This window comes from Corylus avellana, chromosome ca4 (assembly GCF_901000735.1).
Source record: "Corylus avellana chromosome ca4, CavTom2PMs-1.0".
NCBI lineage: Eukaryota > Viridiplantae > Streptophyta > Magnoliopsida > Fagales > Betulaceae > Corylus > Corylus avellana.
The window spans coordinates 1,044,158-1,060,482 of record NC_081544.1 but is presented as its reverse complement, the minus strand read 5'-3'; the positions used below and the strand labels follow the sequence as shown (position 1 = coordinate 1,060,482).

Sequence of the window (16,325 nt, the reverse complement as noted above, 5' to 3'; positions counted from 1 at the left end):
TCCATGAAGGAACAATGCTAAGAGCATGGAGCACCTTGGATTCTCAGGTAAACTAGATAACTCATTGTGCATCAAGTAAATCTCTTTGACATTTTTCCAGTCCTCTTCCTTTGGCGTTTCAGTTAATCCTAAACCACCCCACATGCGACACAATTGATGTGCCTCACCTTGAATAATAGAAAAGGTGTTACGGTCTATATCTGAAGTTTCAGGCCGTTCTATCCCAATATCTTCAATTTCAAACTTCTTATCTTGCCCAGAAGCTTCAAATTCTACCCCAATTTTTTCACCAGAACTCTTCATCTCAGCCGTTTCAACGTCAAACACCATTCCTTGAGACTCTGAAGTTATTTGTTTTTCAATTCCTTCCTCTGCAAAAGGTTCCGGTAAAAATTCTGCAATATAAAAAATTCAAAAAAAGAAAAGGAAACTTTAAATAATTTAAAACAGACATGATTTTGATTTCATGCAATGGAAATTAAATACCAACAAATAAATCTGTCTAAACCAATTTTTATTACCACTAAAGTGATAAGACACCTCCTGCATCATGCTAAACATTTAATGTTTGGACCTCCAAACAGGAGTCCATGTTTACTGACTAGTGGCAAGGCAATCTAACTCGGATTAAATTTCCTATGTTGGCTTCTTTGTTGAATTTTGACCAAAGGGGACAAGTCATGTACCTTTGTGGAATAACTATGAAAATAGTTGCAAAGAGCATCAGTGAATCATTAGTAATTTGTGAAAAATTAGAACCTTCAAGAGGTGCATTTGCGTCTCCAAAGAGCTGTTGCTGTTGTTGTTGTTGTTTGCTGACCGCACCCGGGGACCCAATTGTACCCGGTCGCATTGGCAGCGGCTTCTCCTCCTCTTCTAGTGGAAGCCTTTCGTATGCGGCGTTGCTAAACGAGGCCGCCATGATCACGACCGGGCCGGCCGCAATTAGGGTCCCGACGACGCTTCCCCCGACCACCTGGCCTTGTCCTCCAGCTAAGTATATAGTCAAGCCTGTCGCGGCTGGCGGTGCTGGTGGCGGTAAGAAGGATCCAGCAAGAGATAAGATCTCGAATCGGCCGTGTAGAGTCACGATTGCTCCGGGTGTGGCCGGCTGCCGGAGAGTGACATTAGTGACTGTGCCTGTTCCACTCATTATGCAGACACCTCTCTGGCGTCTCCTGGCAAAGCTAGCAACACTATCAACGATATCACACCCATTACAAATTTCAATCACATGGCTGCGTAGAGCATTGGCACTGTCGCGTGTGATGATGATCGGTGGCTTAGGCTTGTTCTTGGATCCGGCCGGCCTTTCGCGGGGTCTGCTAGTGATCTCCCCTTCGCCGCCGGAGCCCATGACGAGTTCGTTGCCTTCATTGTTGCTGCTGTTGTTGTTTTCGTAGTGATCGCGTTTCTGGGGGCGGTTAAGGCCGCTGCTGCCGCTTTGCTCATCTTCTGAATTCTGCTGTTGGTGGTGAAATTGCTGCTGCTGTTGGTGGTGGTGTAGATGGAGATCTTTTGTGTGGAAAGGAGGGGAAAGAGAATGGCCATGATCCATATTACTTGTTTGACCTTAATACCTTCTCAAAAACCCTCAAAACTTTCTTACACAGACAGAACCCCAAGAAATTAATGGAAAGACAAAGGAGGAGTAAAGCTTGTGTAATTTTGAAAAAGAAAAAAGAAAGGAAGTGGGGAATAAACAATAACAAGACTTCTGGGTGTCTCCCTTTTCTTGCTTTCTGGTTGCTTTATCTAGTTGAGGGCTGCAAACGAGCTGGCCAGCTCGCCGTTCCATACCTATCCTGTTAAACTCGACTCGAAATCGAGCTTGACACTGTTTAAGCCCGCTTGTTACTGTATAAACTCGCTCAATTAGTAAATGATCCATCTGACTGGACTCGTTTGAAGCTCGTGAGCTCGACCTGGATAACGATCGAATATATACATTATTGTATTTTATTAACAAAATCAAAACATGGGACCAAATGGGTCCCCAGCATTTGAAAATATTTGGTAGATGAAGAGTGCTGGCCGACAGTGAGAAGAAAAGAGATGAACATATTTTATAGGATAAGCCTCTCATCATAATGCATTGGAGAAGTTTTGGAATTATATATATATATTATTTTCCTTTTACACAATTTCTCATTATCACCAATCAAAAGCATTATTTTTTTTATGCAAATAGATAAAAGATTAGTCAAATAGCCTATAAAAGCATTCACAGTGTGCTCAAGAAATAGTCAAAATAGCAGTCAAAAGACTATTTTGTTGAGCCAAACTGCTAAAAACGCTCCCCAACGGGCTCAACAAAACAACTAGTTGTTGAAGAGCTACAGTAATCAGAAAATTTCCTGACTACTGTAGCTCAGTTATGTATATCAAATACACTATAAAATTGCCCACTATCTCATTTTTAATAATATACAATTAGCCCATCATGTGCTACAACTTCTCTCCTATATTAAAAATAATTTTCTCTTCTCTCCATGCATGTGCTACAACGGTTGATGAATAAAGAAAGAAATTAAGAATAAAAAACGAATAGAGAAAGGACAAGAATTTTCTCTAAATTAATCTAAAGAAAATATCCTTTAATCTATTTAAAATAGTATTAAAAGTCTATAAACATTTAAAATATATATTAAATTCGTTTATTAACTTAGATTGAATTTAATGTGTATTTTAAATGTTTATAGACACTTGCACTATTTTAAATGGGTTAAATTTTTTTTTTTTTTCCTTCAGACTAGTTTGAAAGAAATTTCAGTTTGAAAAATAATATTTAAATGATAGAGAAAAAATATTTAAATGAGATAATAAAAGTGATAAGTTAAAATGCTAAGATAAATGTAGGTGGTTTAAAAAAGTGGTTAACAAAAATAGATAAATGTGGTCTTTTTGGCTAAATTTAGCCAAAAAAATTGCTGAGCCCATGTAAATACTCTAAGAGCATCATTCTAAATTAGATTTTTAACTAAATTTAGTTATTTTCATGCTCCGGCAAATACCGTAAAATAAAAAGTTTATGAATTTTCATATTTGAAAGTCTGCGGTAACACCGGTTAGTTTTTTTTTTTCCTCCTCCTCTCTTTCTTTCTCTCCCTCAACGCTTGTTCGTTCTCTTCCCCATTTCTGAGCTTCCTGGCGAGAAAAATGTTGGGCAAGAAAAGCACTTCCACCAAGCCATAGAAGAAGCACGAGCACCTACCCACCACATCCATTGTCGCCGTAGAAGAAGCACTTCCACCATGGAAGTCAAGAGAGATGAGGGCTTGGTTTTGTAGCTCCTTTCTCCAACCCATCACGCCGAGAGATGAGAGATGGTCTGATCGAATTTTTATCCCAACATTTCATGGTCTGATCTGATTTTCAGGTGTTGATTTGTTGGTCTGGTTTCAAAACAAAAACAAAAACAAAGAATGATTAATAGAAAAAAAGAAAAAAGGTGCGTCAGTGATGTTTTCTAGAAAATGAAAAAACAGAAAAGAACGAAAAAAAAAAAACCAAGGGAGAGAGATGATTACAGTGATTTTGGTGTTGCTATGGTTTTGGAGAGAGAGGGGAAGAAAAGGTAAAGATAAAAAAAATAAAAATAAGATTAAAAAATAATATTTGAATAAAATAGATCGTAAAATAGAAAGTTTAGGGTGCTGAGTTCATTGTAAAAAGTAATAAATAAACTAAAAAAAGTTGATTTTAAGCCGCTAAAATAGCCATTAACGGCTGGAAATGCTCTAATATGCTCTAAGTTATAAGATTCTTTAGCTAGTGAAATATCTCTGTTTCTTATCTCTTAAGCGATTCTGAATAGATTTGAACTTGTGCAATAGTCCAATACTCTTTCTCACATAGCCTAATTCGTATCCGCAATATCATTTGATTCTTTCATTAGTCAAGGATTAGCTTTAGAACCTATTATTGCAAAGCTTCTATTATTAATTCACTAATCAACTTTATGACCTTCTCCCATATTAAAATATTATCTACCTAACCTACTCATGCTTACCCAACATCAAGTAAGTCAAACTCATCCTACCAACTCCTTAAAATACCATTTCCATTGCAAACCCCAAAACAGCCCATATGATTCATCTACCACAAATCACCAAAACCCAAGACACCATCATTTCTAAGCATCATCAACACAAACCCATCAACTTATTAACAACCCACCCACTAAGAAATAAACTAACAACCGAAATCATGCTTCACTAATCTCAACCCCACATACACGGCCAAACCTTACATTTCTGTCCCCAAATATGTCCAAAAACAACACATCTATCAAGGAATCACTCCAGTTAGTCTCATTCAATAATCCTACTAAATCCACTTAATTCACCATGATTGAAACACTAGAGTCCTTCAAAGAATTAACTTCCTCAAGCTAGAAACATTAACACAATCCCAACTAATTACAAACACTCATTTGGCTAGCACATCAAAAATCCATAAAGCACATACCTAAAATCAATGAGCATAACTTCTATACTAGTGTGGCACAAAATCATTCTTTTGTGCCCACCAATGAGGATTTGACACCTCAGAATAGAGCATAATATAAGCCCAAAACATTTGATTATATCAAGTTTCTTCAATTTTTATTTTTATTTTTATTTTTAAGAATGTGCAGGAGGGCTAAGGGTGGTAGTGCATCTGGGGTGGCCGGCGAGCCACCCAAGATAGGCAGAGGTGGCCGCATGGCCATCCCCACCCCATCTGGGGTAAGATCTGCTTGGGGTGCGACGCACTGGCACCCTCAGCCCATGGGGTGGCTTGCCGGCCACCCTAGATCTGCTTGGGGTGGCCACGCGGCGATCCCCACCCCATCTGGGTCTGTTGGGTGTAAAACCGAATGGGTGTTTATTTATATGGATTTTCATAGGCTGATTTCATAAAGGAAGTCTTTTGGTTAATGAAGTTTTTGGGTTAGGGCCGTAAGGGGTGTGTATATTTTGGTGTGATGTTTCACATTGCTTGGTCAAAGCCTCATCCTCTAGTCCCACATCGCTAAGAGAGAAGCCAAATTCCAAATCTCATCTCTATAAATAAGAGAGCATTCTATCTATTCAATAATTCAATAAAAGCAAGACGTAGCCTATAGGGCTTTAGTGTGTGAATGTAGGCTATATGCTGAATCACATTAAATCAAATCCACATTAATCACAAATAAAATCCTCATTAATCAAAATGATTTCTATCTTTAATATGCCCTCACAAGATGAACGGTCTGTTAGTTGATTTTGAACATCGAGGCTAGAGTTGATGGCACCGTTTAAAATATTGGTTCCTCTTAAACTTGAACTTTGGCTACTGTGGTTGACATCGACTACTATGGCAAGGATTTGAACATCGGCAACTTTTGGCCGGCATCGGTTACTTTGACCAAGATTTGAATGTCAACAACTTTTGATCGGAATTTAGACATCGGCCACTTTTGGCCAGAATTGGGCCAACTTTGAGCCTTAAATGTTGGTTTTTTTTTTTTTTTAAAAAAAAAATCTTGGTTTCAACTTTTCTCAGCTGCACAATAACACACAAATCAAACTCTTTTATTTTTCTCTCCCTTTTATCTTCCCGAGAGAGAGTATACACCGACACACACAGCATTTTTTTTTTCTCTGAACTTTTCTCTTCTATGAACAACCACCTGAATAGAAGCAGCAGGCTTCATCGAATACCAATCAAATCTGTAAGAAGGAATTGGTGAAGACCTCAAGGACTTCAATTACCAAAGAACGGTTGCCTGAAGTGCATAGGAGAGAAAGTTGGGTGGTTGCCGGTGAGGAAGAGGACAGCTCCAATGTTGCTAGATCGTGGACAAGACGCTGCGTTTGATTGCCCATGAAGGAAGGGTGGAACTAGGTCATTGGAGGCAGCAAAACGCTACACTTATATATATATATTGGTCATATAAAATTGCAAATTCTATGGTGAAGAGATTTGCAAGAATATTGACTATCAAAAAACAAGAAAACAAAATAGAATACAAGAAAAATTCACACAACCACTAGGAACACTGGTGTAAGCCGAAAAGGATCTAATACCATCAAAAAATTCATAAAGATTTTTTTTTTTTTTTGGAAGACAAGTATTGGCATGTGTGGCCCACGCGCGGAAGTCTGGCTGCTCGTATGGCCCACGCGCGGAATTTTGGTTGTGCGTGTGATGCGTGTCTCTCATTCACAAAAGCTCACTAAGGCGTGTATGTGCGCGTGACGGTAGAGTGGAGCTCTAATGAGAGGGATCTCGGCAGATCTGGACTAGTCGAACCCTCCATTGGCGCAATATTCAAGGTGTCGTTTTGTGGAGGCGCGTGGGCATGTTGAGAGTTGTCGCCGGCATGTGGAAGTGAGTGGAAAGTCTGATAGTGTGTCGGGGAGGTGTGTGGGGGCACGTGATCTTCCCGAAGGGGATGGAGATTACTCAGATCCACCGATCTGGGGCTGAGACATCAACTTTGGTGGTTTTTGTGCCGAAAAGTGTTAGTGGCGGCGCGTGAGGTGCATAGAGATTCCACCTAGAGTGGGTGGTGGCGCATGTGGTGGTTGTTGGTGACGGATCTTCCATAGAATGGTAGGTCTGAGTCTCGCAAGCTTTTTTTTTGAAATTATTTTTCTAGATCTGACCAGAAATGGAACCACTGTGATGGGTGGAAATCAGCCCACACGTTTTTTGACTGCCGAAAACGAGTGGTACCAACACCCAAAGAAATAAAATCTAGCAAAGAAAATGCCAAGGCACTAATAGGGGTTTTGTGATTCTTGAGAAGAGACTTTAGTCATTGGCTTGTATAAAAGCCTCATCCTCTAGTCTCACATTGCTAAGAGAGAAGCCTGATTCTTGATCTTCTCTCTATAAATAAAAAAGCATTCTATGTATTCAATAATTTAATAAAAGCAAAATATAATTTATAGGGCTTTAGTGTGTCGATGTACGTAGGCTTTCTTCATTCTATACTCATCAAATTATGAGTTCAAGTCTCCTACATCAACCCCTCCGTATTCAACCTCTTCCAACATTTGAACAAGTAACCTTATCTACACCATAAGGATGAAGATAAGGCTGCACCATAAGGATGAGGATGCAGCTAGATTAATAGATGAATTAGATTATCTCGAATATATTGTATTTATCATTTGTTAGTTTCTTTGTTTTATCAAGTGTACAGATATACACAAATTATATTATAAATAGACAAATGGTCAGCAATGAAGTTAAGCTACCATTTCCACATTTCCGCACTAAATCTTACAACGGGGTCTCTCTCTCACACGCTTGTTTTCTCCCTATTGGTCTCCCTCTCTCTCTCTCTCACTGGGTCTCAGTCTCTCTTTGTGTAAGAGAGGGCGTGTGGTATAAGGAAGAAACAAAGATACGTCTAATAGCTTCTACCAGAGACGGGAAGACTAATTGCTTCTGGATGCAGAAGCTAAACATATATTTTTATCGGGAGAAATTTCACTTTGGACCATTGAACTATCATCCCTTTTGACATGCCCCCTCTCAAACTTCAAAACCTATCACTTTAGACCCCTCAACAACTTCTGTTAGTTTCTAACAGCTAATCCTAAAAAAACTAAAATTAATGTCACTAATTTTAGTTTTTTTTTTATTTAAAAAGCAAAAAGACCCGTAGGTCAAGCTAGACCTAGCTGTGGGTCAGTTGGGTCACGGCCAGACCTGCGTGGGTCTGGCTTGACCCACAGGTCTCCCGGCTAGAGAACCCTTTTTTTTTAAAAAAAAAATAATTGAATTAAGAGTAATTTTGGAACTTTATAAAAAAAGTCAGGAGTATAAACGCTATTGTCTCATTTTTAATGTTTTAAATCTGACGGATGGATTTAAAATGATAGAAATTGAAAGCTTAGGAGTCCAAGTGAGAGGTTTTAAAATTTAAGGAGGACATATTAAAAGAGATGGTAGTTCAAGGATTCAAAATAAAATTTTATTTTTTATTATAAAAGGCTCTTTAAAGAGATAAGAATGGTTAAAACTTAAAAGATATTTTTACACGTAAAAAGGAAATCTGAAGAGATAACAGAAAATAATATATATATATACCCTCATATACTCCTGTCCTAGTGCGCAAGAAGCTATATATATATATATATATATATATATATATATATATTGTGACCTTAAGGACTCAATTTTTTTTTACTATCCTTCTCAAAATTAATTCATACATTCTTACTTTCTAGTTTTTATATCCACAATTTTTTAACTCTTTTGACAAAGACAGCCCGACTGGGGAGAAGAGTCTATTTGTTCAAGTAAGGGTAAAATAGGTAATCTCTGTTTCTTCTCGAGTCAACGGCTAGATAGTGGGAGCCGGAAGCTCCATATCTTTTACACTTCATCGAGGTCCTGATCACCGTCTCCGCGCGTGTTGGTGATTTCGTTGAGCTGCTATACTCATCTATTAAAGGTAAGTCTTCTTATCCATTTCTGTCACTACTATTTGGATTTGGAGGTTTATGCTAATGAAGTTCTCCCGCCTGTTAGACAATTTGTATGCTTTTTTTCTTTTTTGATTCGGAAAAATCACGCAACTGAAGGCACCTAGAGTGTTCAATTTGGCCGGGACCTGCGATCTTCTTTGTTAAACCTGATCTGATCGTTTTGGGCGATCCAATATCGAATGAATTTTTTTTTTCTCTTTCTGTGTTTTGTATCAAATGAAAGAACTTACGAAGGGATCAACTTACTCATTCGGTAAAGCCTCTTGACCTTTGTAATAGAGATTTGGATCAAAAGATTTCCATTCAAAATAACAAAGCATGCTCACATTAAAGAATATGAATTTTGCTTCTTATCTTAGTAAATTTAGATGAATACATAATATGAATGAAGTTTATGACAGTAATACTGATAAATGCTAAAAATAGATATCACCAAATATATGTGTTATAGGCTCAATAGATCTACACTTTATAATAGAAAAATACCATACTAAAGAAATAATGTTTCGTTACCCTCAAAATAACATGTATAAAAATAAAGTTATCTCTCTCCTACATCTCGCATACAAGAGTTGCAAGAGACCTGTAAATAGAGAGTTAAGATACTTGTAAAAGTTACAGATGGAGAATCAAGTCACAAAATAATAGGGATATAAAGGAAAAGGGAGGGGCTTTTGTATGTTAAATGAAGCCTAAGATACTATCTGGGAATGTGAAAGAGTTAAATGAGAAGGATAAAAGGATGAGGATTAAATGACTTCTTAGAGATTGGAAGGCGGATATTGTATGCTTACAAGAAACCAAATTGAAGTTCGTTACTAGGGAAGTGGTAAGGAGCTTGGGGGGGTGTCAACATGTGGATTGTTGTTTTTGAGGGTCGAGAGGGGCTTCCGGATGTATTTTGTTATTGTGGGATAGAAGGGTGGTGAATAAGTTGAAGGATTGTGAGGGGAGATTTTCTATTGCGTGTTCTTTTAGGTGAATCATTGATAATTTCGAGTGAGAATTTGCTGGGCTGTATAGAGATAATGATAATGATAGGAGATTGCTTTGGGACAAATTGGTTGGAGTTATGAGTTGGTGGTAGAAGCCTAGGTGCATTGGAGGAGACTTTAATGCCATTGGCATTCGTGACCAAGTGAGATATCAAATGAGACGTGTGTCCCTAGCTATAGGGAGTTTTTAGATTTTATATTTGAATAGGGGCTTATGGACATCCCTCTTGTGGGCTGCAAATTCACATTGTCTTATAATTGTGATGATCTATGTTAGTGAAGAATGGATAGATTTTTACTTTCTCATGATTGGGAAGAACAATTTTCAGATGTAGTTTGGAAGAGGCTTCCTCGACTCTTGTTAGATCATTTTCTATTGATGTTGGATTGTGGGGTTTCGAGTTGGAGAACTCGGTATTTCAAGTTTGAAAATATGTGGCTGATGTTTGAGGGCTTCATGGATAAAGTGAAAGTATGGTGGAAGTCTTATCACTTTCAGGGTTCCCCTAGTTTTGTTTTGGCAAGTTAGTTGAAGGCTTTGAAAGCTTATGTTAAGAAATAGAATGAAAATATCTTTGGAAATGTGGGGAAGTGGAAAAAGGATTTAATGGATGGTATTTGAGAACTGGATGTCATTGCATAAGGGAGAACATTAATTGAGGAGGAAAAGGGTGAAAAATGAGGACTTTGCTAGGGATCTGGAGAGATTGCTTCTTTATGAAGAAGTGAACTAGAGGAAGAAATCTAAGGTTCATTGGTTGAGAGAGGGAGAGAAATAACACTATGGATTCGATAATTATGAATGGCTCGTTATCTTCAGATCCTACATAATAAGGGAGCACATTGTGCAGTTTTATATGCAACTGTACTCAGAATAGAGATTGCTTCTTTATGAAGAAGTGAACTAGAGGAAGAAATCTAAGGTTCATTGGTTGAGAGAGGGAGAGAAATAACACTATGGATTCGATAATTATGAATGGCTCGTTATCTTCAGATCCTACATAATAAGGGAGCACATTGTGCAGTTTTATATGCAACTGTACTCAGAATAATATAGTTGGAGGCCAAAGCTGGATGGTCTTTCTTTCCATTCCATTGGTGACGAGGAGGGTTCTTGGTTGGAAAGAGAGTTTGAGGAGAGTGAGGTTTTTGAGGTGGTCAAAACACTAAATGGTGATAAGGTTTCAGGTTCTGATGGGTCTTCTTTGGGCTTTTTTCAGACATGTTGGGAGGTCCTTAAAGAGGATATTATGGTAGTTTTCAGGGAGTTTCATGATCTAGGGATTTTTGAGAAGAGCTTTGACACTACTTTCATTTCTCTTATCCCAAAGAAAGCTGGTGATGTGGATATTAAAGATTTTCGTCCTACCAGTCTAGTGGGTTGCGTTTATAAAATAATATTTTAAGGATAAACGAAAAGGAAGCAACGATTTTTGGATTTGTGGTAGTCTTAGTGTTGGAAGGATTTGGTTCAAGCATCGTTGAATTCCAATGGGAGAAAAGGGGTGAAACCTTGAGAGCAGCAAATCTAGACAGTAAGTGAAGCAAGTTCCAAAGTGACTACCCTACACAAGCTGGCACATATAATCCCTAGATGCCCTTTAAGAGGATATTATAAGGCTGAACCCCAGATTTTTAGGTCACGAGCATAATTCATGCATAATCATTCTATGCATCCTTACCAAGGTTCTAAGAAGGTTGCATTACATCAAGGTTAAAGAAGTTTAAGTGACTCTTTGAAGACTATCAAGGCAATGTGTGAATAGATCTTCATCGATTAAAAAACTGAGGCCATGCCTAAAGCCCTTTTCTCATATTGTGAAAACCTTTAGCTGTGTGATTTTATCTACTAATATTACTGTGGAAAATAGTTGACATCTTTTGGCTAACTGTACCCTCGTTGGTGTTGTTGCCTAAATTAATCTGTACTGATATAAATTGTGAACTCATTCTTCATTTTCTTTTTCTTTTGATTCTTTGTCAATGTTCTAAATTGTGAACTCATTCTTCATTTTCATTTTCTTTGGTTTTTTGTCAATGTTTTTAATTCTTTCTTGCTGTAACTCAGATATGTTGGAGGCAGCAGCTGCTGCAGCAGCTTCTGCAGCAGCAGTTGAGTTGTATAAAGATGGGAGAGAGCTTGTAAATTGCATAAGTAGCCAAATTAATTATGCGAATAATCTGGAAAGCAACTATAACAGGTTAATGAAGGAAACGGACATGTTGTGTGCTAGGAGGGATGATATATTGGCTGAAGCAAACAAACACAAGACAAAGGAGGTCACTAAAAAATGCGAATATTGGATTTCCAGGGTCATAAAGATCAAAGAAGAGGTGCGAGAACTAGAATCCAAGTACAAGAAAGAAATCAGGAAAGGAAATAAAATATTAGGTCGGCGTTCGTGTTCAAAACTTAGCAAAAGCATGGCAAAGAAGTGCGAAGAACTACACAATCTTTGGTTAGAGGGAAACTTTGAGACTGGAGTACTAGTTGAGAAATTGCCAGAGCCTGTGAGAACTATGCATGCACCCAAAACAGAAGGCAAGTCATCACTTCACTGGGCTATCAAAGAAATATTGGATCTTCTAAGAGATAGGAATATAAGAAGGATTGGACTTTGGGGAATGCCTGGAATCGGGAAAACAAACATAATGAAGAGCTTGAATGATAATAAAGATATTGCTAAAATGTTTGATATTGTCATTTGTGTAAAGGTATCAAAGAATTGGAGCATAAAAATGTTGCAAGATGCTATTACACAAAGGCTAAAATTGAATGTGGAAGGCATCACTAGCCCTGACGAAATTGCTTGGCGAATATCTAAGGAGTTGGAATGCAAAAGGTATCTCCTTCTTTTGGATGAAGTTTGGGACATTCTTGATCTACATGTGATAGGAATCCCTGACAATGAAAAGGATAGCAAAGTGGTATTGGCGACTAGATATCGTGACATTTGCTTTGATATGGAAACTGATGAGCAAATTAAGTTGAAATGTTTGTCTGAAGATGAGGCATATAAAATGTTCAAAGAAAAAGTGGGTCGAAATATGAATCTTCCAGGTATTGAACCAATAGCCAAGTTAGTTGCTAGTGAATGTGCTGGTTTGCCCCTCTTGATAGACAGGGTAGCGAGAGCTTTTAGAAAGAAGGATAACTTTGAGCTGTGGAGTGATGGACTTAGGAGTTTGCGGAGATGGCCCAGTATTGAAGTCCAAGGCATGGATGAGTCAATTGAATTCTTAAAGTTTTGTTATGAAGATTTAAATTGTGATGATAGAAAGTTTTGCTTTCTGTACAGTGCACTATATCCTGAAGACTTTGAAATATATATAGATTATTTGTTGGAATGTTGGAGAGCTGAAGGTTTTATTCATGACGCAAATAAGTTTAGAGTTGCACGTGAAAAAGGGCATACAATACTGCATGACCTTATCAACGTGTCTTTGCTAGAGAGGAGTGACAGGATGAATTATGTAAGGATGAACAAAGTGCTGCGGAATATGGCCCTTCAAATTTCTTCTGGAAGCAATAATTTTAAAGTTTTGGTCAGAACCCCTCAGGAGCAGCAACAACCCCCCAATGAGGTAGAATGGCAACATGCAAATCGAATCTCTTTGATGGATAATGAATTGTGCCTTTTACCAGAAATGCCAAATTGCAAGAATCTTTCAACATTGTTACTACAGAGAAATCGGGATTTAACATTAATTCCTGAATCATTCTTTGGACTCATGCAAAATCTACGAGTCTTAGACTTGCAGGGCACTGGAATTGCGTCATTGCCATCATCTATATCTTGCTTCATGTGTCTCAGAGCGCTCTATCTAAATGCTTGTGTCAATTTGATGAAACTCCCATTTAATATTAAAGAGCTTATGCATCTTGAGGTACTTGACATTCGAAATACTGGGATTAATTCTTTGCCAATTCAAATTGGATGTTTGACTCAGTTGAAGTGTTTACGTATGTCATTGTCAAATTTTGGCATGGGACAGTCAAGGGGTGTGGAGCTTCGTAGAAATGTTTTGTCAAAACTTTCTTTATTGGAAGAACTAAGAATTGATGTAGATCCAAATAATCAAAGGTGGGAGGAGGTTGTAAAAGCCATTATTGAGGAGGTGGCTACCTTGACACATTTGACTTCACTTTCGATTTGTTTTCCTAGCATGGACTGTCTTGAGTTTTTCATCTCAACGAGTCCTTCATGGAAGGATCTCTACTTCACATTCCAATTTTCTGTTGGTCACCATGACTCAACCAAATATCAAATTCTTGACTATTTTGAATATCAAATCAGGAGGTGTTTGAAGTTTGTAAATGGTGAAGGTGTACATCCTGCAAGTTCAGAGGTTCTTGCAGAAACTGATGCATTTGAATTGATCGGCCACAAGGGAGCTTCAAAGCTATCAGATTTTGATATCAAGAGTATCAACAGGATGCGGGGTTGCTTGATTGAAGGATGCAATGAAATTGAAACTATTGTTGATGGTGATAGTTTACAAGAAAGTGCATTGGAAGGCTTAGAAGTGATGTGCATATATAATGTCCCAAAATTAGCAAGCATTTGGGAAGGACCTGTTCATGCTGGAAGCCTAGCACGACTAAAAACTCTGATTTTACGCAAATGTTGGAGTTTAAAGACGATCTTTTCCAATGGTATGATTGCTCAACTCTCTGAACTGCAAAATTTAAAAGTTGAAGAGTGTCTTGAAATTGAAGAGATAATTATGGAATCTGAAAACATGGGGTTGGAACCTGTTGTGCTTCCAAGTTTGAAGACACTAGAACTTCTTAATCTTCCAAAAGTAAGAAGCATCTGGATTAATGACTCAATAACGTGGTCATTGAAGATTATTGTGATATCTATGTGCCCATTATTGACAAAATTGCCCCTCAGCAACGAGAATACAATCAATTTGGAACGTATTGAAGTCCAACAATCATGGTGGAATGCATTGGGATGGCAACAAGAAGCCATTAAAGAAAAGCTACAATCTATATGCCGCTTCAACTAGTGGTTTTCATTTTATCCTTCTCGACAGCCCTTCATGTGTGTAAGTTGGTGGTAGGAATGTCATTGAAGGTCCTCATGTTATTTTCTTTCAAGGTGTATTACATGCCTATTATCTTGACATGTGTAATTGTGTTTGAAACCTGAATTTGTGAGTTTTCATGATTGTCACAATCTTTGATCATTGGCGCTAATAGTTGTCCCAAATATTTAATGATAAATTTTTGTATGTTTCCGTACCCTAGTTAAGACAGCAATTTAGCTTAAATTAAATGAGCTTTGTATAGCCAAACCTACCTTTTCAAGTGCTTTCAATTTCAATATGCTACTTGGGAAAGCCCGAATCTTGTTTGGCTTAGGACTACCTTTTTTTTTTTCCATTACATTTTCATCTTGCTTGATATGTCATAGATATTATGGTTTAAATGTATGTTGTTTGAAGGTTTAGGTGAGCAGAAAAATTACCCTCTTGCTTCCATTCTAAAATCTAAGATGAAGGCTATGTTGATTCGATAAATGTGGCTTGTTATTATGTTTGTATGGCATATCATTAAAGAGAATCCAAATTTTCTTTCCTTTTTAGTAACCAAATGGTCTGGCTTTAATTGAAACAATAGTTAGATTCTAGCCTCTGCTAATTGAAGTTTATTTTCTTGTTCTAATCAAATTCAGCAGCACAATATACAATAAAATTTTCTGTTAGAAGTATGGCCATAAAGCATTCTTTGATACTCACAGTGAATTGTAAGTAATGTACAGAAAAGTGTTTTGTAATTGTTTTGAAATTATCATGTAAACTTCTCATGTTGTTATACTTATTTAATTACTATCTCACACTCGGATTAACCAAATTATATTTGCTAAGGTGACTCATTAAATCTTATTAACATTTTTCAGATGATATAGAAGATCAGGAGCCTTGGAGGATTTGGAGTCTTTTGGTGCGTGTTCGTGAGAATTTGCTAAGTTGTCTCAGTATTTTGGTTTATGGAACAGTGGACATGTTTATGTTTTTGATTTACTTAAATTGCTGTTCTTGGAGACCTTCCGTTTCACTGGGGATTTTAGAATTTGTTGGAATTGTTATTGTGGTCTTTTATCCTAAGGAGTTCTTGTTATTATTGTACTTCATGTTTGGGTTTTTATGGTATGTGGATACCAATAATATGTGAACTTTTGACATTGTGTTGATGAATTTTTAGTTGCTTTGGCTGTATTGTTTCAATTTTCAGATTTTATTAGAGTTTATTGTAGTGACAGATGTTTCATGCCGTTTTGGGATTTGGGGTGTGACACTTTACCTACTTTTGGCTCACGTCAAGTTTAATTTGTCGAGTAATACTAAATGTCACCTTGTATTCTTTTTATGTCTCCAAAATTGATGTAGCTTTTAATATATGTATATATTTGTTTATGTTTACCGAGGAATCTATCAATGAAATGTGATTATCAAATATCCCTCTCCAGCAAGAAAAAAGTGAATAGTTTAAATAGGAAATACAAATTAATTCCCACGAATTCAACGGAACAAATAAGCACCATGAAAACATCATGTGCAACAAAATATCAAGTCATGTTTCCTACAACTACAGTTTCTTTATGTTATTTGTAGCAGCAACGGTTCATGGATGAGTGCTTTTGGAGTAATCGCTGTTTACCATGAAGATCGATGTTGATCTCTCACTTCCCCATTGACTTTGCACAAGGTTGTTCTCTTCAGCAGTTTCCTTCCTAAAAGCTTGTAGTCTTTCCTTCAATTTCTTACTCTGCTCAAAGTTTGCTTTCCGCTTCAGAGCTTTCTGCCAAAAAATTTGAAGATCTTGTTATGAGAATAATAACATAAAGAT

At 37.3% G+C, this 16,325-nt stretch overlaps 1 protein-coding gene across 1 annotated transcript; it reads left to right on the top strand.

Moving 5' to 3' along the window:
* The first annotated feature begins 8,329 nt into the window (after positions 1-8,329).
* LOC132177180 (probable disease resistance protein At4g27220) lies at positions 8,330-14,482 on the top strand. Its single transcript, XM_059589425.1, has 2 exons — positions 8,330-8,437; positions 11,535-14,482. Exon 2 carries the CDS (start codon positions 11,537-11,539, stop codon positions 14,480-14,482), a length of 2,946 nt encoding a protein of 981 aa, XP_059445408.1. The 5' UTR covers positions 8,330-8,437; positions 11,535-11,536.
* Positions 14,483-16,325: the final 1,843 nt, after the last annotated feature.